The following is a 24594-nucleotide window of genomic DNA, read 5'->3' as shown; positions in this document are numbered from 1 at the left end:
TAAAAATCATCAAAACACTATCGGAATAATTTTTTTATTATTTTTCCTTTAAAGTGCAATAAAAACCCTCAATTTAAAGTACAAAACATTTTTATTTTGTTTACATAGCTCCGAGATAGACCCGTTTTAAGGCGTCCAGATTCATCGTGATCCATGTTTTAGCATACCCGCTTTTCGATCGTGAATATGGATTGGACGAGATTCCATTTCAGTTGTTTTAAAATGTTCTCATGGCGCTCAGTTCGGTCTAGTCGAAGCCCTGCCATTTATGAATGGAAAATTTGATGCCGTTACAGTTATTGGATTAAAAAAACATATTTAAAGATTACGAGCAATTGGATTAACTATATGCTATTCAAATTTGATAATACCTATTCGCATGCATTAAGAATATACTACATAATTTAATTTAATAAATAATTACGTGGGCATTGGCTCAGGTATTTTGGACGAGAAATAAGACTAACATCGTTACACGACAGTTCTATAAAATAGATAGCAATGAATCAGTTTCAAAAATTAGAAAGATAAAATGGTTGAAGTGTATAAAAACTAATACCGAAAAGTACCGACAGTAAGTTCCTTTGTCCCTGTCGTTGTAAAATTTAAATAAAAAACTGTCAAATAATTTTCTTCTTCTAGAAAGTTTATCGTAGAAAAAAAGTTGTTTGTAATCATGTAACAAAACTTCTGTGAGTTTTTAAAGAAATAAAATTGAGTTTGAATCCCATTCAAGGTTTAAAATCGAAATTGACCTATAAATTCAAAGTTATGTTTGCAATATTTGGCTTTCACATGAATCCAATTCAAAACAGTAATATATTAGATTCATGTGATAATTACTAAATAAACACCCCGCCAACAGCAGCATGTAGAAGCTTTTCTTCTTCTCTAACAGAAGTGTTTAACCGTAAAGTTTGAAATTTCTTTCAAAATAATAAAATAATATCTACTTTGACGTGTTTATTTTTTATTTGCTACACATAATCAGTACAATTTGTTAGTTTTCTAATCACTACAATACTACCATACGGATTTACTTCATCTGCTCAACCGAGGCCTATGGAAAATGGAACCTGTTCCGATTTGTTTTCCTTCACTTTTCTTCATCCGTTTATTTTTTTTCGAACTGAAACAATTGTTTGTGTGAGGATTCGTAACGAAACCAACAAATACTTATTACAACTGTTGGAATTTCTGTTGGAATTTTGAACTCTTCCGTTTTTCTAACCCCTTTTGCTCGAAATAAAATGAACTTTTGACCAGCTGTCTCAATTTTTTCTTCGTTTAAAAGCAAATGTGTGTCACTTCTCGTTTCGACACTCGACCATTGCAAAAATTACTTAGACACTATTCGTAATGATGATTCGTTCGTTCAGTGTAATGCCTACCATTTTGTTACGTTTTTTTTTTAAATTTATCATAACTCTTAGCGTAATGTTTATAAGAAATTTGTGAAATAGTTATTCTAGTTACTGCTTGAGTGTATAAACATGTTCTGTTTCATATTTGCTGCTGCCTTTTGTTGAGTACATTTCATCATAAGTTCATAGGAAAAAATATTCTAAATTTTCACATATCACTAAGTGATAACGATTCCAACTAGCCGGCTTATTTTCTGGATGGGTAGCTGATATATTAAGTTTATTTTCTTCTATAAATTCTATCCTCTAGAGTATTGTCTAATGATTTGTTATCATTTAGAAGTGCACAAAATAAATATTAGTGAACGACAAGTCAACGAAAGATTTCCAACTAAGACGCGGGAATGGACGTGATGCCAAATGAAACGTGGTGTCGTTTTTCGGTCGTCGTCGTTATAGGTTTGCGAGTGACCAGTTGGAAACGTTCCATCAAGTTGCTGAAGCTTTGCATTGCATAATTTGTGGTACGCAATGTTGTATTCAATAACATCGCAAAGAATCTGGATGTCACCGTTTGTTTTTGCCTATTCGTGGAAGCGTTTGTAAAATGAAACGCCTTCTATCTACTGCCAGTCAGAAGCTGCGTCAAGCCGACGGGTGGCTAAAGCGAAATACATTTGAAGAGAGAAAGTAGGTAATCTACGATGCAAGGCTTTACAATTAATATGAGGCACTTGGAAGTAAGGTGCTTGGGAGAGAGATAAAGAGCATAAAGAGAGCTTTCCGAATAAGAAGATCGAAGGCGTGCTTAAAAGCTTAGGCGTTACATGTGTTATACGGAGGAAATAGTTAGTGATCACTACTGGCGGATTTTTTATTTCGTTCTTCTGATCTATGCATTCTATCGTTATTGCATTTAATGACCTTGTAGAGCTCTCCCAAGACCTTCGGTCTAGAACGTTAACTAGTTATTAGTTAGTAATATCCATTGAAAGGATTGATTGGATTGAGTGGCGACTGGAGGAACGGGTTGATCGAATTTTGTAGTAAGAAGATTTCTTCTGGTCTTCCGTTAAATAGGAATGGTCCCTTCAAATGCGTAATCTTGGAGTCCGTAACGAATGGGTTGGGTCGGAAGGCAGGACGCACAGGGCCTATGGGAGACGGCCGGACCGCGGGATATGGCAGGGCATAAGCTGGCTGAGGCATTGGCGCCGGTGAAGGAGCTCCACCCCATTGGTAGATTCCGGATGGTTTACCGTTAGAGACGAAGTTGATTGGTAAGTTGTAGAAGGGACTCATCGTTACCGGTGGTGCAAGTTGAGGGTATTGTGGGACTGCTGGTGCCAATGGCTGAATAGTTGGTGGCTGCGAGATATATCCAAGACCTGGTACAAACATGTACGGAGTCGGAGGCAATCGAATGTAGTAGATTGGAGAGTTTTTATTAGCCGGACGACGACGTTGGTTGTTACGCGACAGAATGTCCTCGTCATCAATGTTCGGCAGATTGTCGCCGTTTGAGTAAGGTCCTAGATTTTGGTAATCCTGTAGGGCTTGGTTGTTGTCCAGGTTAGCGAGATTGGGGAGGCTAGTCGAAGGAATATTATTCAAGCTCTGAATGGCTGCCATGCTTTGAAGAGCGGCCATGTTCTGTTGATAGTTCTGAATATTGGCAAATGGATTATTCGAGTATCCCTCAAGCGCACTGTAATCGTCGTAATATTCCAGCGGATAATAGGAAGGATAGGCAAGAGGTTGTTGGTAGGTAGGTTGAGGAAAATATCCGTAGAATCCAAACATCTTATTCTTTCGTTTTGTTCCTTGACCCGCAGAATCTTGACCTTGTCTAGTTTTCAGCACTTTTGCTTGTCTTGAGGATTCATCTTCTGTTTCCGGATTTTCAGCATTAGTAGGTTCAGCATTTTCGATGTTATCCACATCCACTTCCGGTTTGTCATCGGAGCTCGGGGTCTCTTTTTCAACTGCAGCCATACTGTCATCATCACTGCTCCGACCACCATATTTTCGTTGAATTTCCTGGATCGAGGCTAACAGCTGTGACCGCTGATCGATCGGGGCCCCTATCGAAATATTGATCAGGTACACCACCGCAAGGCACATAATGATGGTTCGGGGTAACATTTTAAGATCTGGAATAAGAAAGAAAGCGAATTAAATTATTGATTTCCTATAACTTGCTGCAAAATGTTACGTAAAGTACAATTGAACTTTTTATGTAGCCCTAGAAATCCTTCGTCTATGCGTTTTTCTATATAAAAAGTTATTGTTAGTTGGGTCTAAGAGTAACAGCCATTCTAGATTGATTTTTTTTTTTCGCAAAGAAACGATCCTAACTTGCGTCAAAGAAATGAAATATAAACTCCGTCTGAAGGTGGGGTAGGGAAAAAACTATTAATCTGTAGAATTTAAGTAGTCGTAGCTTTGTGAATGTCAGTTGTATGTGAACAAATTATAAATATTTATGATTATTAATCAATCCACCAAAGCGGATCGTTGAAGACGCTACAAATTGGCGACGAGAATAAACTCAACTGAGTTTCAAGGCCTAGAAACCGAATGCTGTGGACAAAAAGAGATGGATATCAGGACTTGAAGATTAGCAGTAATTTGTCAGGAAGCAACTGGAGATTGATATTTGGAAATGGCTTTGCCATTGGTGAGTTTTTTCTTTCTAATAAATTTCATAAATTTGGAGTTTTATGTGCCGGCTTGTGGTGCCTGAATGCCTCAAACATAGCACACGGTTCTCGAGATGTGGGATTTCCGAAACCTTGTAAAACGGGGAATCCTAAGATCAGTTGCCCAAAGGGTGGAAACATTTGTTGTGTCCATGCAGCCGAGAATAAACCCTTGGCTGGAGGCAAATCACGTCCAGCACGGTCCTCGAATTTTAGCTGCCCAAAGTGTGTTATTCTTTTACCATGCAGCATGCAGTTGAGCTTTACTGAGGAGAAAATATTTAAAATAAACTGATTTTGACAGGTGAGAGAAAGAGAGAGAGAGAGAGAGAGAGAGAGAGAGAGAGAGAGAGAGAGAGAGAGAGAGAGAGAGAGAGAGAGAGAGAGAGAGAGAGAGAGAGAGAGAGAGAGAGAGAGAGAGAAAGTTGAGAAGGATTAGACTCAAGCGGTGGCAACGCTATTCAAACCGTATGGAGCACATCTCTCAGATTTCCCCTCAGATTTCCCCTTTTTTGACAGATTTCAGTGAATCAAAGCAATCGAAAGATTCCTTTTAATTCAACCACGGTATTGAATGGTTGTGGTTGAATTAAAAGGAATCTTTCGATTGCTTTGATTCAATTGAATCATTCAACCAAGTAGGCTCACAACACAACAGACAGATTTAAGCTTTTTTCCTCAGATTTAAGCTTTCATCTCCTATGCTCTGAAGGCAAAAAAAAGCTTAGATCTGAGGAAAAAAAGCTTGAAAACGAGATTCCAACCACTTATTTAAAAGATGTTGGTCACACGATACATAGACAAATCGTGTAACGTTGCCGCCATCTGAACGCAAGCGTATTCAAACCGTATGGAGCACATCTCTCAGATTTCCCCTTCTTTGGCAGATTTAAGCTTTTTTCCTCAGATTTAAGCTTTCATCTCCTATGCTCTCAAGGCAAAAAAAAGCTTAGATCTGAGGAAAAAAAAGCTTAAAAACGAGATTCACGACCACTTATTTAAAAGATTTTGGTCACACGATACATAAACAAATCGTGTAACGTTGCCGCCGTCTGATTCTCGTCAAGATCAACATGTGACTGTGTTAAAATGGCAATATCTGACTGTATGACAAATTACAACCATATAACAGAATTCAACCATGAGACATAATCTTATCATGAGATATAATCTGAGCTTGCAACATTATAAGGCCATGTGACATACTCGAAACATACAACATAATCCGACTATGAGACAAAATCCGACCAGGCAACATCATCCGACCATGTAACATAATCCAACCATGCAACAGAGTCTGCTCATGTTACATAATCATACCCCGTTACAAAAGCTGATCATGCAACATAATCGACCATGTGACCATATAACCCGACTATGTGACAAAATCGGACCATGTGACATAATTCAACCATGTTATCCGACCATGCAACCATAATCCGACCATGTGATGTAATCCAATCATGCAACATAATCCCACCATATGGCATAATCTAACCATGCAAGAAAATCAACCATGTGACATATTTCGGCCATGCGACATGATCCGACCATGTGACATTATCCAACTATGTGACATAATCCGACCATGGAACATAATCGATAATGTGACATAATAAGATCATGCAACATAATCAGACCACGCAAAATAATCCGACACCGTGACACAATCGGACCATGTGGCATAATCTGACCATGCAACATAAACGACAATGTGACATAATCCGATCATGCAACATATTTCGACTATGACATAATGGCCCTTATTCTGCGCCGCGCGTGACGTGAGGATTGGCGAGTCACTTCGGAGTGACGTGAGTACCGTCACCTTATTTCCGGAGTCGATACAGGTGAGGTGACAGCATGTGACAGTCGTGAGAGTATGGTTCATTTCCAGTGAGTGACTTCAGTGAACCCCAAAATGGCCGAACTGTCAAACGCGAATTTTTTCGCTTCGAAGAAATAATTAGTTTGTAGAAAACGGAATTTGTTAATTTTCATGGACAAATATGTGGAAAAAGAAGCGTTCCCCAGTAACAAAAAAGTTGACGAGAGTGGCCGGTCGGAAATTAAGTCACCCGTTGGTGTGGAAAAGGAAGGTGGAGGAAATACAGCTGGTATGGCTAGGCTCTGATGGATAAAAATTTCAAGAGTGCGTTGGCCAGTTGATTCCGGATCGCAAATAGGCATTTTCGTTTGGGTCGGATTTGCTCCGGAAGAGTAAGAGCTTTTTCTGCTGGAAGCACAAATGACTTTCAACCGAATCGCGTCTTCATTCGAATCTTCCTGAAAACAACACCTTCAGTTCCGGTAACAACCATCCTCGTTTCTTCAAAAACCTGGCCGAAGCTGACTGTCAACGAGAATGGAAAAAGTTACAGAACAAATGTAAGTACATGCAGAGCAAAACTTTAAAAAATTTCTACGGTTTCCGAATTTTCTTCTAGTTCCACCTTCAATACCGGATGAAAATGATGCCCAAGTTGATAATCGCTTCCCTCATCGTTAGCGCCAATACATCGGAAGTCGGAGGCCATTCACCGAAGACTCTGAAGAAAAATGCCAACAAAATTGCCCTCGTATAAAAGCATACCTTCAGAGATAGTAATTAATTCTTTTTACTCAAAAAAAAGGGTGAAAGTAAGAAAAAAAACTGGCTAACTGATTGCAGAATCAGGATTTGAAATCCAAAGTATAGAATAAAAAGTAAAAAATAAAATTGAACGAGTTGTGAAGAACAAGTTTTCCTAAATTTCAATGTTTCTTATTAAACTAAAATTCTAAATTCAATTATTGTTCGAAAACATTTCTTCATTTTTTTCGATTCACTGTTTTGGTTAGATTATTTTATTTAGGCATTTCAGTCAACATTTCTGCTTCAACGCTAACCGAAAATAAGCTTACAGATTTCTTTTCGATCACCACGATGAAAAGTTCACATTTAAGTATCAATTTTAACAAAACAAATTCAGGTTTATCGCATGTTATTAACATTTCGATCCAATTTTTTGTAAATTTTCCACTTTGTCTCTACCTGAAAAGGAGCAGAAAATTTTCATGCAACGTGCTGGGAAAAAAATTTGATTGAATTTCAACAACAAACAATTCCGCTTTACAGTAATTTTCGTAATTTCCCATTTTATTTTTATCTCGTCACCACCTAAAAAGGTACTGACAATTTTTTTTAAATTTTATTTCTGACTTTTTATTCTCGTCACCACCTAAAAAGGTACTGACAATTTTTTTTTAATTTTATTTCTGACTTTTTAAAAGGGTACTGACAATTGTCACCTAAAATCGTCACCCGAATGCGACGATTCTCACCCACGGTGACTACGGGAACAGGGTAAGAACTCACAAAGTTCATCCGAAGTGACAATCCTCACCTAAACCGACTATAATAACCGACTGGAATAAAGTGGCTTGGGTGACTCGACTATCATCACGTCACGCGCGGCGCAGAATAAGGGCCAATATGATTATGTAACATAATCGACCATGCAACATAATCAGACCATGTGATATAATCAGACCTATGTGACATAATCCGACCATGCAATATAACCAAACCATGTGACAAAATCCGGTCATGCAACATAATCCAACCATGTGACATAATCCAACCATGCGACATAATCTGACTATGCATCATAAACTGACCATGCAACATAATCCTACCAAGTGGCATAATCCATCCATGTGACATAATCATACCACGCAACATAATCGACCATGTGACATAATCACTCCACGCAACACAATCGGCCATGTGACATAATCAGACTTTGCAACATAATCGCCATGGGACATAATCCGACCATGTGACATAATTCGATCATGTGACATAATCCGAGCATGTAAAAAAATGGTCCATGTTACATAATCTGACCATTAGACTGCCCCAAATTTGTATGGGAAATTCAAAACCTGTGAAATGTTATGCGCTGCAGGCTTAAATTGATCCTAGGCCTAGTACAAGATCTCATGCCAAATTTGGGCCAGATCGGATCACGGGAAGGGGTCGCTCAACGAGCCTGAAGTTTGTATGGGATTTTGAGACATTTTGTTCGGGAGAAACATGAAAAACCAGTTTTTCATCAATAACTTTGGTTTCCGTCGGCCGATTTCTTTCAAAAACGGGTTTTCTTAAAGCCTAAATTATGAAAAAGATTTCATCCGAAGACTGCATTTCAATAAGAGTTAAGATAAGAAAGTTATTAGGCTTCAAAAATGGGCTAACTTTTTTAAGGACGGTTTTCATCACTGTTAATGAGTCGAGGCGGTCGAACATATTGTCGCCTTATTAACAGTGCTGAATACCACCGTTAAAAAAGTTAGCCCATTTTCGAAGCCTAATAACTTTTTTATCTTAACTCTTATCGAAATGCAGTCTTAGGATGAAATATTTTTCATAATTTAGGATTCAAGAAAACCCGTTTTTGAAAGAAATCGGCCGAAGGGAACCAAAGTTATTGATGAAAAACTGGTTTTTCATTTTTCTCCCGAACAAAATGTCTCAAAATCCCATACAAACTTCAGACTCGTTGAGCGACCCCTTCCCGTGATCCGATTTCGCTCAAATTTGGCATGAGATCTTGTACTAGGCCTAGGATCAATTTTAGCCTGCAGCGCATAACTTTTTCAAAAGTCGGGTCATTTGGGGCACTCTACTGACCATTGAACATATTTAAACCACGTGACAATCCGACCATGTGACATAATTTGTGTCAACATTTTAGGTCATTTTTCTAAGTAGTCGTTGCTATGTGAATATGTGAACACATGACAAATATTTATCATTATTCATCAAAACACCAAACTTGGAGGTTATTGTCTATTTAAAACAAATTTTTAGAAACGTCTCTGGTGAACTGACAGCAGAAACAGACTTCCGTCAATCTAGTACCGAATTTTCCTTTTTTGGAAGTCCGGACTTCCGAAGTAAAATTTAGTGCTGGCGCTATGAAACAAAATCGACAAATATGTACAACATTTACTTTTTGTATGAGTTAAAATATTTTAGATATTAGTTGAAATTTTCCAACGAAAATGATATGAAAATACAGCTATGAGTCAGCCCTAATTTGTATCAAAATAAAGAAAAAAAAAATGGGTTGAAGTGTGTAAAAACTACAACCGGAAAAGTATTGAAAGTTAAATTTTTTAGCCCCTGTGTATTATTTAAAAAGTTGTCAAATAAATTTCCTCAATGAAGTTTTTCATAGTACAAAAGTTATTTATAATCATAACACTCTTGATATCCATCACGCTCGAAACTTCACACATAAAAATCCAGGTTTCTAGCATAAATACTTGCACTGTCTGGCCCTTCCCTGGGCATTGATCAGGCCCAATAATTATAATGGCTTATCCCCAGCCTAGAGCTGCCGATGTTGCTGTTTATTAGCTCTTTACCTAGCGCAGTGCAAGTTGCCGGAACGTTTTGGATTTCACATTCTATCACTCCCTTTCCCTTTCTCCTGATGCTTCTCAGATGTAAATTCTCACCCAAACTAGCCGCCGCAACAGAGCAAAAATAAAAAGAAAAGGGTGAATCACTGTTAAAGCTAGGAACGTCAAGCACCGTTTTAATTGTACTCCTAAATACCAGCAATCCGATCGGTTGGTTTGCGTTTGCCGCCGATTTTCCCGCTTATTTGAAACCTTTCGGGTGGAGAAGATCGTTTGAATTAAGCCAATATTGCAAAGTGGACCAGGCCGGGGATACGGGAGGGAGAGTGATAAATAAACCGTATGTACCTTTCTGTATCTGTGCATCTACACCTAGTACCATACCGAATGCGCGCAAATTTTAGGTTTGCATTATTTTTCCTTCACCATCTTAGGTAGAGAATCAGATGCTTAATTCGAACCCATGGGCAGTGATTGGCGTTAACTGGCCCAGAGTAAATTGAATAGTCTGAGACCTAGGCTTTGCGGGAAGAAAGATTGATTGATAACAATCCATTAGGAAGCTTTGTTTTTTGATAAATTACGAATGCTTTGTAAAGAACTCGAAAGATATCAGTTTAGGGGTAGCATAAGTACTCATTCAATAGAAGGTCGGGATTCGATCGGACCGAACTGAATAACAAAAAGAAAAAAAAAGAGTTATCTATTGAAGCGGATGCGAAACATGGTAAACTTCCTACCTTATGAAAATCATAACATTTTTCCAATTTTTCAAGATTTTATTTGAAAAATTGAATGTTGTGAACTGAGAGCCACCTTAAAGGGAAAATGAAAAGCAAGTGTTGGTCATGAAAACAGTTTTTATGCAAAATAACCTTATGTGCGTTGGTTTTTTCGATTCTAGTCAGTTTTTCGGCTCGTCAATAGCTGATGTCGGATAAATTAAATGATAAAAAAAAATCGTGCTTGTGCAAAAAACTTCATGTTGCGGATTGTTAGCATTTGTAAAAATCTCATTTAGTCAGACTGGACCGAATCCCTTGAATTTTATCTTCCAATTGACTTAAAAGAATGTTGGAAATTGTAACGTTTAATAGTAAGATATGCTTTATTTTATTGCTTACTAGCTGATCCCATACGAACTCCGTTTCGCTTTCAATTTAGAAAATGTCCAGACGCATTTTCAAATGCATTGTTTAGCAATCATTGCAAAAATGTGGAACACGTTATATGTTAGATCACTTTTCTGTCATTTGCTATTAACTTTTAAATCAGGAATCAAATGAGCGTGCCAAAAAAAAAAACCCCGTAAATGAATTTTCATCTTGATGCAATTCAAACTCACGTAATTGTTGCTGAAGCAAATTTAACAGTTAATATGGAAGACCCCCTTTTTTGTCCTTTGATATAAATATTGAAATCAGAAATCAATTGACCGTCCAAACCCCCGTGTATAAATTTTGACCCGATCATTGCAGATCGGTGGCCTCTTTTACGAAATTTGATTTCTGAAATCTATTGCCCTTCCTTCAAAACTCCCGTATGCAAATTTTCAAAACAATCCATTGCATAATAGCATTAATATCGCAAAAAACAGTGGAAAGTTTATATGGACGATCCCTTTGGCCGACCCCTGACCAAAAATTGGATAATTGGAATAATTGTTCGTCCTTAATTATTCTTGTTGGTTATCCACCATGGGTGCACGGATTCACCGCAGTTTCTGCCTAAGTATGTGCTCACATGCATTCTTAGATTATTAGGTTCAACGAATCTCCAATGCAGCGCGTCACCATACCCGGACCCCATGGCTTCGTATGAACTGTTATGGAGTGAATGTATTGTGTTGATGTAGGTTTATATTGGAAGAACGAGTCAATCAGGTGGGCTAGTTTACTTACAGGTATTCCGGCATCCGTGTATATACCTGGCCAGCTGGCAACTGATTGAACATTCCAATTATTTAGTCAGTAACACATCTTACCTGTCGGCCCACTTACGGGATTCGAACCCAAAAGTTTTTCTTGCCGATACCGGGAATCGAACCCAGTACGCCTGGCGTACCAATACCAGACTCGCGCCAGCCTATCCGCTAGACCACATCGGCGCTACTGTTCGTCCTTAATTATTCTTATGCAGAAATTTTCACCTCAATCCGATGTCAATATCACAAAAATAGCGAACAGTCAATATGGACGACCCCCTTGACTGGTCCCTTTCACAAAATTTGATACCGGCAATCAATTGCATGTTCCTAAAAATATCCGAGCAAAAATTTTATTCTCAATCCGATGAATAATAACGTCAATATCACAAAACTATTGAAAAGTTAATATGGACGACCCTTTTTGCCGACCCTTGATTTCAAATTCAATACCTTAAATCGATTTCTTATATTTTAAAATCCTCATGTGCAAATTTTCATCACGATCCGACGAAAAATAACGTCAATAACGCGAAAACAATATTTGTCTTGTATGGACGACCCCCTCCAGAAGAGGTCAACCGAAGTTCTGAAACCATTTTTCATCATTCCTGGTCCTAATGAGCATTCCTCCCAAATTTCAGACCTCTAGCTCTTAAGACGGCTGTGTCTATAGAGGTCAATAGAGGACAAACAAACAAACAAACAAACCCACAGAAATTGCTGTTTATATACAGTGGATCCCCGATTTTGTCACCCCCATGATGCATTTTAGGGTGAAAAATTGGGGACAGTGACAAAATCGGGTAGTTTTTGAAAAGCACTCTTTTTCAATAATTCTGCTCAAATTAATCGAAAACATCATTACTGCGTCATTTAAAACAGTGTAGGGTGTTTTTTTGTTCTATTAGTTGAAAATCAATACGATAAGTCTCTTTTTCATCGAAATATCATAAAATTTTGTTGCTATGTGTCTTAAAACGCTCTGTTTGGACAGGTGTTATTAAGAAGAATGAATTTAAATTCCTATGACCATTTAAAATAAAATCAAGGTATTAAAAAAAGTTTAAAAATTTTTTTGTTCTAAACAACTTCCAATAAAAATTTGTGTTCGACGATAGAAATACTGCTTACAACAACTAACTCAAATATTTTGTTTCATAAAAATTAAAAGCATATTCTAGGACCTACACTGCCAGCCAAAAGTTTGGGATCACTCTCTAGAAAACATGCAAATTTTTTTCGTTCATATCTCAGTCATCTTATGACATATTGCATTTATTTTAATCTAATTAAAAAGACGATGAGCGAAACCCTTTTTCTATTTTTTTTTTGGAAAATGTTACATGTTAACTTTCCTTTGCGGTTAAAAAAAAGGATAATTTGTCGGTTAGGGTCATATAGATCCGGATTACTATTTTAACTGGGGGGGGGGGGGGGTTTAGTTTAGTAAAAGTTTAGTAAAATGTGCTTTTTCTCATTTTGTAGCTTTAGAAAAGTTAAACATATTATGACTAAGACTCATTAAGATATGTTAAAATCTAATAAATAAAATACATGAATAGTCCCAGTCAGATATTTCGCTTATCTTAAGTATTCAGAAGAAAACTAAGTACGAGACTTAAATTTATCATACGTTTTTGGGTGTGCTTTGATAAAACTGATTTTTAATCTTCTCTTGCTTCATCGCACGTGTGTGTAACGGAGATGGTCAAGAGTCAAGACACTTATAATCTTCACGTTGCAGTTTCTGCTGCTGCTGTAGAAGAACTCCACCCAACTAGAGAGCTCCTATTTGATGTTTTACTGCCCGCGAGCAGTCGTTAATACCGGTGATGTAGTAATTAAATTATACATGACGGGGTATTAGTCAAAACGTCATCCCGTGACAGTAACTTGAAGAATGACGGAGGGAGTTGCCCTACAAATTACCTGCTGCTGCTGGTGATGCAGGTGAACAGGCAAACAGAACTAATATTGTATTTTTTCCTCTCCCCCAATGGCCCCCATTTACAAAGTTGTGTGTGAAGTTTATAGGAAAAATGCGTAAAAGTTGGCATGTGTTTAGACAGGCTGGAAATTAGCTGTCTCTGGAGATGGTCGTTGTCGTAGGCTGTTCATCAGCATCCAAACCATCGCATCTATGAACGTTCATATGAGCTTGTTAAGCGTTTAGCTATGGCTTTCCTTAATTGCTTAAAGTAACATTTAATGGAGGATCATCTTTCGATGTACTTAATCTTGGCTTTCGAGCTCTCGCGAGTTGCAGTCCGCAGGTGCCAGTACAGAATGGGAGATTAAATTTCACCAGACGAATGAGTTTGTTGTAACAGCATTTATCATCACAAATTACTAAATTTATCCCATAATTATGTGATGAGTGAAGGGTGCAATTAAATTATTCACCACATGGAAGTTCCATTGAGACAGCTATGAGAAATTAGATTTTGATTATATTTTTTTTTTAATCTTAAGGATCAGAGATGTACCGGACAGTAATATTGAGCCCACGACCGATTATCGAGTATCTAGGTACTGTTTTTCTTATTCGGCAAGCCGAATATTTGGTTGAATATTCAGGACATTAAAAAACGTGTTTTTCCTTATTCTCTTCTTCTATTTCTTTCATATGGGATCCTCATGGTTAAGCATTGCATTTGTCAAGTTTGTATGAGCAAACTTTTGTCTCATATCTTGCCTAAGACTCGTGCATTTTATAAGTCATTCCCTGCGTGATTAGTGGCGACACCTGTGATGCATTGTACCGAAAATTAAAGTCACATTTCCAGGGTATATTTCATAAGATCGTCTTTACGAAAAAGTGGTAGATACAGATAAGAGTTGCATCTACCACTTCACATTAGTAGGCCAAGCGTAGTTCCTTTTAAGTTTTGAAATAGACTTGTGTAACGCAAATTTTTCTGATCAGCTAATCACAATCGCGTTTCGTGCAAGGGACTGAAACTACTGTCAAATCACATACAAACGGATCGTACTGACTTTTTGGAACCAAACGCCAGTGTGGTTCTAAAATGTCAGTACTGAAATTTGCTTTTCTTCCAGCCCCTTGGTTCCGTGCTGAAATTTGATCGACGCTGTCAGTGAAGATCTCCACTGCTGGCGATCCGGAGCCAGCGTCTTCACTTGCTGCTAGCCGAAGTTCTCGTCAACTGTGCGGATTTCAGCGGCTAGACTACGCCGCCACGAGCTTTTGGGCCTGCATCTTCTTCGATGCCCATCTGGATTCCAATCTAGTGCCTCTCTGCAAATCTCGTTTTCATCTCTTCGCAGCGTGTGCTCGATCCATCTCCACTTACGTTCCCGAATCTCGATCTCCAGCGCCTTTTAATGACACCGGCAATAAAGTTCCATGTTTGAGATCCAATTGTCAGGCCACCAAGCGCGGATGATGTTCTGCAGGCAGCGATTCACAAAAACTTGCAGTTTTCGCGTCGTCACCGCATATGTGCACCAAGTTTCACAGCCGTACAACAATACGGATTTGACGTTTGAGTTGAAGATTTGGATCTTAGTTCGTAAAGAGATCTGGCGTGATCGCCAGATGTTTCGATATCCTTCTTGGTACCACCATCAGGCGTAATCTGGCTACCAAGATACTGGAAATACTCCACTTTTTCAACCTGTTGTCCAGCTACCACGAAATTGGAACGATTTTCTGTGTTGATTTCCATCGACTTGGTCTTTCCGACATTGATTTTGAGACCTGCTGCCTTGGAGCCTTCGGGGAGGTCGTCGAGTTTGCTCTGCATGTCTTGTTGTGTTTGGGCGAGCAAAACAATATCGTCTGCCAGGTCATGGTCGTCCAGTTGCTCCATTATTGAAGGATTCCCATGCAATCCTCGGTTTGGTCTACAGTCAATCGATCCAGTCAAGATCTCATTCGTTACGATGAGAAAAAGCAGCGGTGACAAAATACATTCTTGTCTCACTCCAGCAGCTTCGATGAGATGGACTAGTATCTCTGGGATCACTCGTCGTCTTAGAGCCGCCCAGATGTTTTCGTGGTTCAGACGGCTTTTTCGAAATCGACGAGCACCAGCAGAAGAGAGTCCTGGAATTCGTTGATTTGTTCCAGTATGATTCGTAGCGTTGTGATGTGGACCACACATGATCATCCGGATTGGAATCCAGCTTGTTGCCGTCGGAGTGTAGCGTCGATTTTCTCCTGTATCCTGTTCAAGATCACTTTGCAGAGTACTTTGAGAGTTGTACAGATTAACGTAATGTCACGCCAGTTACTGCACTCGGTCAGGTCTCCTTTCTTCGGAACCTTTACAAGGATACCCTGCATCCAGTCGGCCGGGAATGTTGCAGTATCCCAGATGCAGCAAAAAGATGGTACAACATGTGTGCTGACAAGGCAGGCTTTGAGCATTTCAGCAGGAATGCAATCGATTCCAGGCGCTTTGTTGGATTGCATGTGCTTGATTGCCGCTTCTATTTCAGCCAGCAAGGGCGCTTCCGAGTTGACGCCATTAATGCGACTTACTGTTGGCGCCTCGAGCTGTGGGTTCTGTTGGCCATCGCTATTAATGACTCGGAAAAGTTGTAAAAATGCTCAGTCCAACGCTTGAGCTGATCTGTTCGATCTGTCAGCAGCTAACCTGCTCGATCTTTCAGCGGCATTCTTGCATCAGTCCTTGCACCATAATGCGGCGAGAAATATCATATAATAATCGGATATCTTCAATGGCGGCGACTCTTTCTCCCTCTTCGGCTAGGGAGTTTATCCAGGCTCTCTTGTCTCATCTACAAGCTAATTTAACTGCCTTTTCCAGCTCCGCATATCGTTAGCGGGGGGCTGATTTGGCTGACCCGGTACATGCCTGCTCAATTCCGACTTTCGCCTTTCTCCGATCATCGATCATCCTCCAAGTTTCATCCGACATCCGATAAAGGCATTCTTGATTCCACACCACTGTTCTTCGACTGTTCCGAGGCTCGGGATTCAGGCTGTTCAACGTATGCCCTTTTTACCTCTGGATTCTCCGAACATCCGACTTTCTCCTCTCGCCGCTGGACACGCGCGACTCTCAGTCGTATCTTGCCAAGGACGAGGTGATGGTCAGATGCAATGTCTGCGCTTCGTTTGTTGCGGACATCAAAAAGGCTCCTTCGATGATTTTCTTAGATTGCATCTAAATCACTTGATTTTTTAAATACGTATAATGGATCACAGATGATACATCGAGAACAAAACGTATTTCTCATTAAGTAAAACTTTTTACTAAAAATCATCAGAATCATTCTGTTCATGGTTTTTTCACCTCCAGATAGGTAATCCATTTACCCAAATGACCATAAGTTACGAAATATATGATAAATTTGGTGTTTTTTATTCGAAAAAAGCATGTTTTGTTGTTCAAGACTAAATGTAAATTTTTAAAATATTGACAAAAATTAACAAACAAACCTAAGAAAATCTTGCGGAATAGAATCGTTTGAGTTTGTGATCATTAAGGTGATGAACTTTCATGCAATTTGCCATTAATTTTTGTTTTTGATTTGAAACCTTTGTGTTGTTATTTTCCCAATTGATCATACATGATCCACTTAAAAAACCAAATTTATCGACTGAATCATTTAAGTAGCCTAAAGTAAGGCATCTTTCGTTCTAGAAGCTCAGTTGTCAACCCTTATCCACTATTGAGTGTCAATATGACACTTTTGAAAGTTGGGCGGTTTGTTTTTTTATTCGGGTGTCCTATCTAAATAAAAAAAATCTTCGGAGATCCTCAATGAGTTCTTGAAATCTTGAATTTGTCATCATTACCTTTTTTTTATGGACGTACCCTGAAAGACCAGACAAAAACTCACTAATTAGACACTGAGTGTTAATTTGATACTCTTAGCTTAAAACCGCTATATCTCTCTTGTTTCACAACAATATTCACCTACAACACTTCAGTTTTCCGTTATTCAAAGTCTAGGAAAAAAAATACTCCGAAAAAACATGCTTCGGAAAAAGACTGTAGATCAGCTACGAAATGCTTAAAAAAATCACTAAATGTTCAAAACGGGAAAGTTTGGAGCTTTACGTTTCACATAAGGATATATTTTTTGAATTTTATGAAGATCATGACCACAAAAAATGTAAAAAAAAAGTGGTGTAAAAGCCGTACTTTTCAATTAATGAACTGTAGAAATTGTTTAAGTCACACCAGATGATTTTTGAGAAAAGGATTGAAAAGTTTACGTAGTTTGGCACATTTTCGCATTTTTAACTCGTCAACACTTTTTTTAAAGCCTCAATTGAGACAAATATTTCATTCGAAGACTGCAATACGATTGGACTCAAAACAAAAATGTTATTTTAAAGGATTGATCGCAAATTGTCTTACACGTAATGAGATGCAATGCAGATTTCATGCATTGCGTTTTAGACGACAATTTGTGGTCAAAATACAATCTTTGAACCGTAAAAACTTTTATGTTTTATGTCCGATCGTATTTATGAATTGTTACCATCGAATCTAAAACTCTTGATAAAACAAAATTTCATATAAGTAGCATAGCTCAAAAACTGCTCTTCTGAGATTTTATTGAATTTCATTTTCGGATTCAGCGCCCGATTTCACATTAAAAGTGATCTTCAACTTACTTAGTTCAAGAATGCTGTAAACTAGTTACTAGTACATAGTTCTTTATAATTTGCTCAGCCTTGTCTATTCGGAAGAAAGTAAATCTCAAACCGGCCGGCATAATTCAGTTAATACACCCCATGGATGGGTAAACCGTATTCGGTGGGTCATTCATGCTCACTAACCTTGTTAGGGTTATGATGTATCATTTTACTAACTATAACGGACGGTACTTTGAGGGCAGCAAAAAGCAAACTAAACAACAAGAAAAGTAGGATCAAAATGTGAGCATATTCAGTGTGGGAATTGCAAATTGCAAAGTGAAGAAAAAAAAATAAATTGATTTGTACTATTTTTCAAGATCAGCAGCTAGTTCTGTGGCCGAATCAGTGTGGTATGCCAACAGCCAGAGCTCAAATTACATCAATTTAAAATCATTTGGCTTTATTCAGTAGGTGCGGGAATGAGCTGGGAGAGCAGAAAGACCAGAAACGAACCGACTACTCGCAGTAGCAGTTTAAAGTTACCCATTGATGCCCAGAGTCGCCTCAATGGGCCAAATTATGACCAACTCTTCTTCTCTTCCTATATTAATGGTTCTAAGGCTAGGGAAAAAACCGAAACAATTTGCCCAAACAGAAACTGCCAATTTGCAGACCGAAATCACGCACTTGTTTGAAGACGAAAGCCGCTTAAAAGGTGAGCATTGTCGACGGACGCAGGACTTATTTACGTACGTACCTACTACCTTGTTTCAATCTAACTGATCACGGGGAAGTCAGGGTGAAATCAACATTGGAGCCTGATCTATCTATGTACTATTTCTTTCCTTCGAAATAAATCATGTTCGAGTTGGGCCTCTAATCAAAAATTTAGGAAAACTTCTGCTAGTACCAATTCTGCTCGGAACTCCCCTTTCTATAAACGCGGCCGCCAATCAGTCTACTTGTAGGATATTTTGAAAATTATTCGATGGCAGAAGAAAAGGTTGGTCAATCTTGACTTGATTAGTCTACATCAGGTCAGTAGGGCTTAACTTTCCCGAAGGTGTTCAATCAAATCAAAATTTTTCCGCGTTATGCCATTTTATGACTACTCCAAGAGAACTCATATAATAACTTTTCAGGGCGAAGTTGCGATATGGTTATTTTTCAAACATAGGAAACAAGGGCGGATAAGTTGAAAAATGATTGTGCTTTTAATCAAATTTTAATTTTAAGTTAGAAGCTAAAAACAACTGGTTATGTTTTGTTTCCTTACATCTGCTAATATTTAAAAATCATGATTTTAAAGCATCTAGCGGTTTATATTTTAACCTGAAAGTCTTAGAAAGAAACAATAAAAAGAAAAAGGCTTTCAAAATAATTTATATTTTATGAGTATGGTGTTTTTAAGCATACTCGTTTTCATAGAAGTCTAGTTAGTGGTTTCTATTTTTGTATCGATTTGGTTTGGAGTTTTGTCCATCCGCCTGCGATCCTAGAACATGTCATAAGAGTTGTGGGCACAAACCAGTTCTGGAGCGTTTCCTTAGGTCCATCCGTTTTTTGAGACACTCTGAGCCAGAATTTTGAGGATATTACCGGTATCGAAAAACATAGGCAGGTACGATTGTATATCCAATGTAGTTGTTTTGAAAAGCGAACAAAAACAGTCGCAAATGAGTGAATTCACGTCACAAAAAAAGGGAACTTTTTTATTTTACAAGAAAATTTTGACATTTTATGACAAATAAAAATAAGATCTTCTTTGAAAATGATAAGACGACTCTAAAACACTAAATTTTATAGAAATCGTTTGGAATCCAGCTGAGTTACAACAGCGCGAATGAGTGAATTCACGACACAAAATTGATTTTTTGTAAAATTTCAATGGAAAATATGCTCTGAAAGCTGTTTTGACCCTCCAGATGGTCCGATTTTTACAAACCGAGCATAATTTTTTAATAAGTTCATTATTTTCAAATGAAAATACAAAAAGATTGAAAAGAAATAAAAAATTCTTTTTGGTGAATCTTTAAATGAAGTCAGTAGTAGTTTTAACGTATGATTCCTCAATTTGTTGCTATTCAAGTGCCAATCAAAATAAGGAAAAAGTTAGGTGCAGATACTGAAAATTTATAATTGTAAAAGTCGGAACAACAAAATATCGTATTTGAAAGTGCACATAAAATTTGAAGGTTCTAAAGAATGGTTCAGTATAACTTTATATTTTGTGACGTGAATTCAGTCATCTACCCTGTTCTGTTTAAACTGAGTGAATTCACGTCACAACTTCAAATAAGCATAACTTCGTTCGTTGTTGTTTTATCAAAAATCTACGTGCATCAAATTGTGGGTAATTGTTTTTTCTATAACTCATTTGCAAACATCAATATTCTAGTTTCACAGAGAGAACAGGAAATTGAAGTGTTGTATGTCCTAAAGTCAAAAATGGTCAATTTTAGCGTGAATTCACGCCACAAAAGTAATCGAACACAACAAAAACCAACTTAAATTTTATAGTGACCAAATTATATTCATTTTGAAGGAAATTCAATTTGCGACCGTTTGCTACAATTTTTTTTATTTTCAAGGTAATTGGTTGACTTTTAGAATGATAACAGTGCAGAAAAGTCCGGAAAAGCTATTTCACGTCACGGTGGAATGTGTCATTAGGGTACTGCATACATTTGGGGATAAAAAGTGAAACTAGCTGAAATCATAAAAATTTATGTTTGGATGGATGAAATTTTGAAATTAATAAACGCGTGATGAAAAACAATCATATTGGTATACAAATGTTGCATCTTACCCTGCTGTTGCATGATGCCCCGTTTGACGTATCAAATTGATAAATCATCTTTTCTCGTAGGGGAGAAGCAGGCTATATGCGCCTATTAAGCAGAATACTGATTAAATCAAATATTACTCCTAATATGTGTACAAAAACTATATATACATGAGCAGACATTTGTTTTCTATACATTGGAGTAATTTTTATATTGAAATGCCCTTCAGGTTTTGAGAGAACGACTTTATTATAACTTTTCTCTAAAATGCCGAACCTCAAATCGCACGGGCTAAATGCGCCTCTTAATGTGTTCGGCAAAATTTCTTTTTTTCTAGCAATATTTCTGTATAATTTCATAGAAAATGCTTGAAAATTATAACTTCCATACGACAAAGCTAAAGTTTTATAAAAATCTATGTATTTTGTAATTTTATGGAATATTCCACCAAACATGAAATCGTAATAGTAATGATAAACCAAATCAACTTTAAGACATTTTCAATAACCACGTAAACACGTTGGTATTGAGTAATATTCTTTCATTCATTCACGAGAAGCTTTGCCTAAAAAATTGTTGAATCGTATAGCAGTTTATTCAATTCGTAAATATGTCTCCAAAAAGTTGAGATTATGCTTATTCGACATTAACGATTTGAACTATCTGAAAGTGAACTGATTTACGATAGATGGGCAGTCGTTCAATTGATACTCTCACGGTCTCTCCCTTTCTTCCTTTGACCGGTCCGTAAAAAACAATCTCACATATACAGCTATAGCGTGGATTATATCAACAGATGGGTTGGCATCGAGGTAAGATATCCGACAGTCAACTCGGAAGACTAGAGCTCAAATATCGATCGAGTATTTTTTTTTTCGTTTTACTCAAATAAAAAAAAATCGTTCGTCTTGTCATTGTAGATATATCGCCTCCTCTTTTGTAGCTATATGCTATTTTGGAAAGTTTAATACATTCTTTTCATCTGGTTTATTTGTTTAAATAATTATTTTGTTCCTGTGATATATGTACCATGCTAAATGTTTTCTGGGATAACAAAATTTAGGGCTGCCCTATTATGGAGGCAGTTCATCCATAAAAAAAAACTTTATCAAATCAGTTTGGAGATCTTCAATTTTTCTTTTAAGATGTTAATTAGAGCTTAGATTCGAAGATGATGAAAATCATATTTATTCTATTTTATCCATGTGTGACCAAACCATGGCCCGCGGTCCATATATCGCCCGCAGCTGGTTTTTTTTGTGGTCCGCGAAGCTTTTTCCAAAATGATCACATTTAAATCTTAGTTATATTTAAGAGTTGAGGATTTTTCTTGGTTCCTGTGCCATTTGGAGATACAGTTTATCAAAATCTTTATCAATCATTCAAGATTTGAAATCAAAAGCCGGAAAAAACTGCACATTTTTTTATTTTCCCAATATTTTATACATGAACTGTACTTTCGAATAAATAAATGTGTATTGTGAAGAGTTTTCCTTGTTTTATTACCTCAGTATTCTTGAAGCGATGAGAACTGTTGAATAAATGCATGACACTAGTTTGATTGGTCTGTAAACGCTTTATGGAGAGAGCAATAAAAAAAATTGTAAAATTAAGTGCGAAATTATAGCGAATATCAAAACACATTAATCTGCGAGTAAAACAACTTTTTGTCAATGCTTAGTATTTTATGCATTTTAGATCGGAGAATTTATTTCATTTGTCAGCTTCTTTTGTAATCAACGAAATATTTGATGTACAGGGTCCAGCAATCAAAATAATTTGATCAAAACAAAAACTTTTTCTTTCAAAATAAATACGATTTACATCAAAACATATTCACATCACGGCAAATCCTCCAAAAATGCCGTGAACACCAAGTCCCTACGCACCATCTATTCATCGACTTCAAAGCCGCATACGACACGATCGACCGTAACGAGCTATGGAAAATTATGGACGAGAACGGCTTTTCCGGGAAGCTGATCGACGATGGATGGAACGCAGTGCTGTGTGCGGATTTCGAGTGAATTGTCGAGTTCATTCGAATCGCGCAGGGGGCTTCGACACGGTGATGGTCTATCCTGCATGATGTTCAACGTGGCGCTAGAAGGTGTTATTCGACGAGCGGTGGGCGAAATGCGGGGCACGATTTTCAACAGATCCAGTCAACTTATCTGCTTATCTGCTACGTCCGAGACGAAGTAGGGTAACGGACTTATTTTGGACCAGGTACATATTTTGGACCACCTTGCAGATTTTTTCCAATATTTCTCTCATAAATCATGTTTATCATGAAAATTTTGAACAAATATAGTTAAAGCTACTTCTTATGATTCTAATGATATCTAACTTTTTATTTAAATAAGCTGATAAGGGATAGGAAATTTAAAATAAAGTTTGTATTTTTCACAGTTGGGAAAAATCAAGCTTATTTCAGGAGGACGTGCCATTATTGGACTCAACTTCCAAGAAGTTTTATGCCTAGATGTGATGAATTAAACAACTACAAACATGTTTACAGCTATGAGCAAACACTTGAAAACTAGTTTGCAAGCTCGAAGAACCAAAAAAACTTGTTTTAATAGCTATTTGACCCATGTCGAATATAGGTCCTACTCAATTCTTAAGGAACATATTTTGGACCATTCAACATAACCTGGGTATTAACTTGCTGTTAAATGTTCATGAAAGTAATAAGACGTTGTACAACGATATGAAAGAGTTATGCACACTATTTCAATCACTTAATATAATTTAAATTTGGGATTTTGGTATTATTTTATTTAATCAACTCGCTAAAGCCCAAACTCTCCTTTAGACGGGGCTCACTTCAATCAGCATAAAACCAAACCAATCATTGCTTTAACTTACGTTTTGTGCACTATGCTTTAAAACTCGTTAATCTAACAATCTACAGTAATGACAACTATTTGATAAGCAGTTGTCAAAAACTACAGCTTGAAGAAGCTTAAAAACATGAAAAAACTGAAAATGCACCATTTTTTTTATTAAGTCATTTTTTTTTGTGCTTCATGGAAAACTATTGCAGGTTGGTCTAAAAGCACAACCATTCTGGGTTGATTTTCGAGAAAAAAAACATACTTGGTTAGTTAGAAGAGATGAAATATAAACCAGGTCTCACCCTCCTCAGTTAATATTAAAATTGTTGAAATGTGTAAAAATAACAACCGAAAAAGAACTTAAAATCTTGTTTTTCAGCCCCTGTGGTGATGCAATTTTAAAAATACTGGAAAAATTTTCCAACTATTGTTTTTTCTGGAACAAAAGTTGATTTAAAGATAAAACTGATTTTTTTGAGAATTTTCAGCGAAAAATGTTTGGCTTATAGATGGTTAAAAACATAGCATAATTCTCGCACATTTTTATCTTTTTGAATTTATGTTTTCTACAGAATCGAAGCCAAATCAAATCCACTAAGGTTTTGGGAGTCGAAATGCATCTATCGATGTCGCGGAGTTGATGATGTCACACTTTCCTAATTTATCATTGGGCCGCCTGAAGGAGATTTATGTTCTGAAAATTGATTATAAAGTTAAGCCAAGTGAGCAGTATTTAACACTGCAAAACAAATTTCGTCGAGATTGCAGTGTGCTATCAGAATGTTCAAAAATTTGAAACACACTATATAACGGAGGAGTTTTTCTGTTTTTTCTTTATCCTTATCTAACAATCAAAACTTAACTACAAGAATTAGAAAAGACAAGATTAACTGAATTATCCGCATAATTGCGCATCAGTCGCTGTCGTAAATTAAGCAAAATTAAAAAAAATCAGTTCAAGGGTGGTCCAAAATAGGTCC

General features: G+C 37.2%; 1 protein-coding gene across 1 annotated transcript in view; it reads right to left on the bottom strand.

Annotated features, from left to right (window-relative positions):
• Positions 1-948: 948 nt before the first annotated feature.
• LOC129739307 (uncharacterized) overlaps positions 949-24594 on the bottom strand; it is a 284988-nt gene continuing 261342 nt past the window's right edge. Inside the window, exon 3 of the mRNA XM_055730718.1 lies at positions 949-3517. Within this exon, the coding sequence (XP_055586693.1) occupies positions 2340-3509 (1170 nt within the window). The 5' untranslated portion in view covers positions 3510-3517 and the 3' untranslated portion in view covers positions 949-2339. The remainder of the gene's footprint in view (positions 3518-24594) is intronic.

The sequence above is a fragment of the Uranotaenia lowii genome, chromosome 1 (assembly GCF_029784155.1).
Source record: "Uranotaenia lowii strain MFRU-FL chromosome 1, ASM2978415v1, whole genome shotgun sequence".
NCBI lineage: Eukaryota > Metazoa > Arthropoda > Insecta > Diptera > Culicidae > Uranotaenia > Uranotaenia lowii.
The sequence above is the reverse complement of the archived record's forward strand: the minus strand, read 5'-3'. Positions and strand labels throughout refer to the sequence as shown.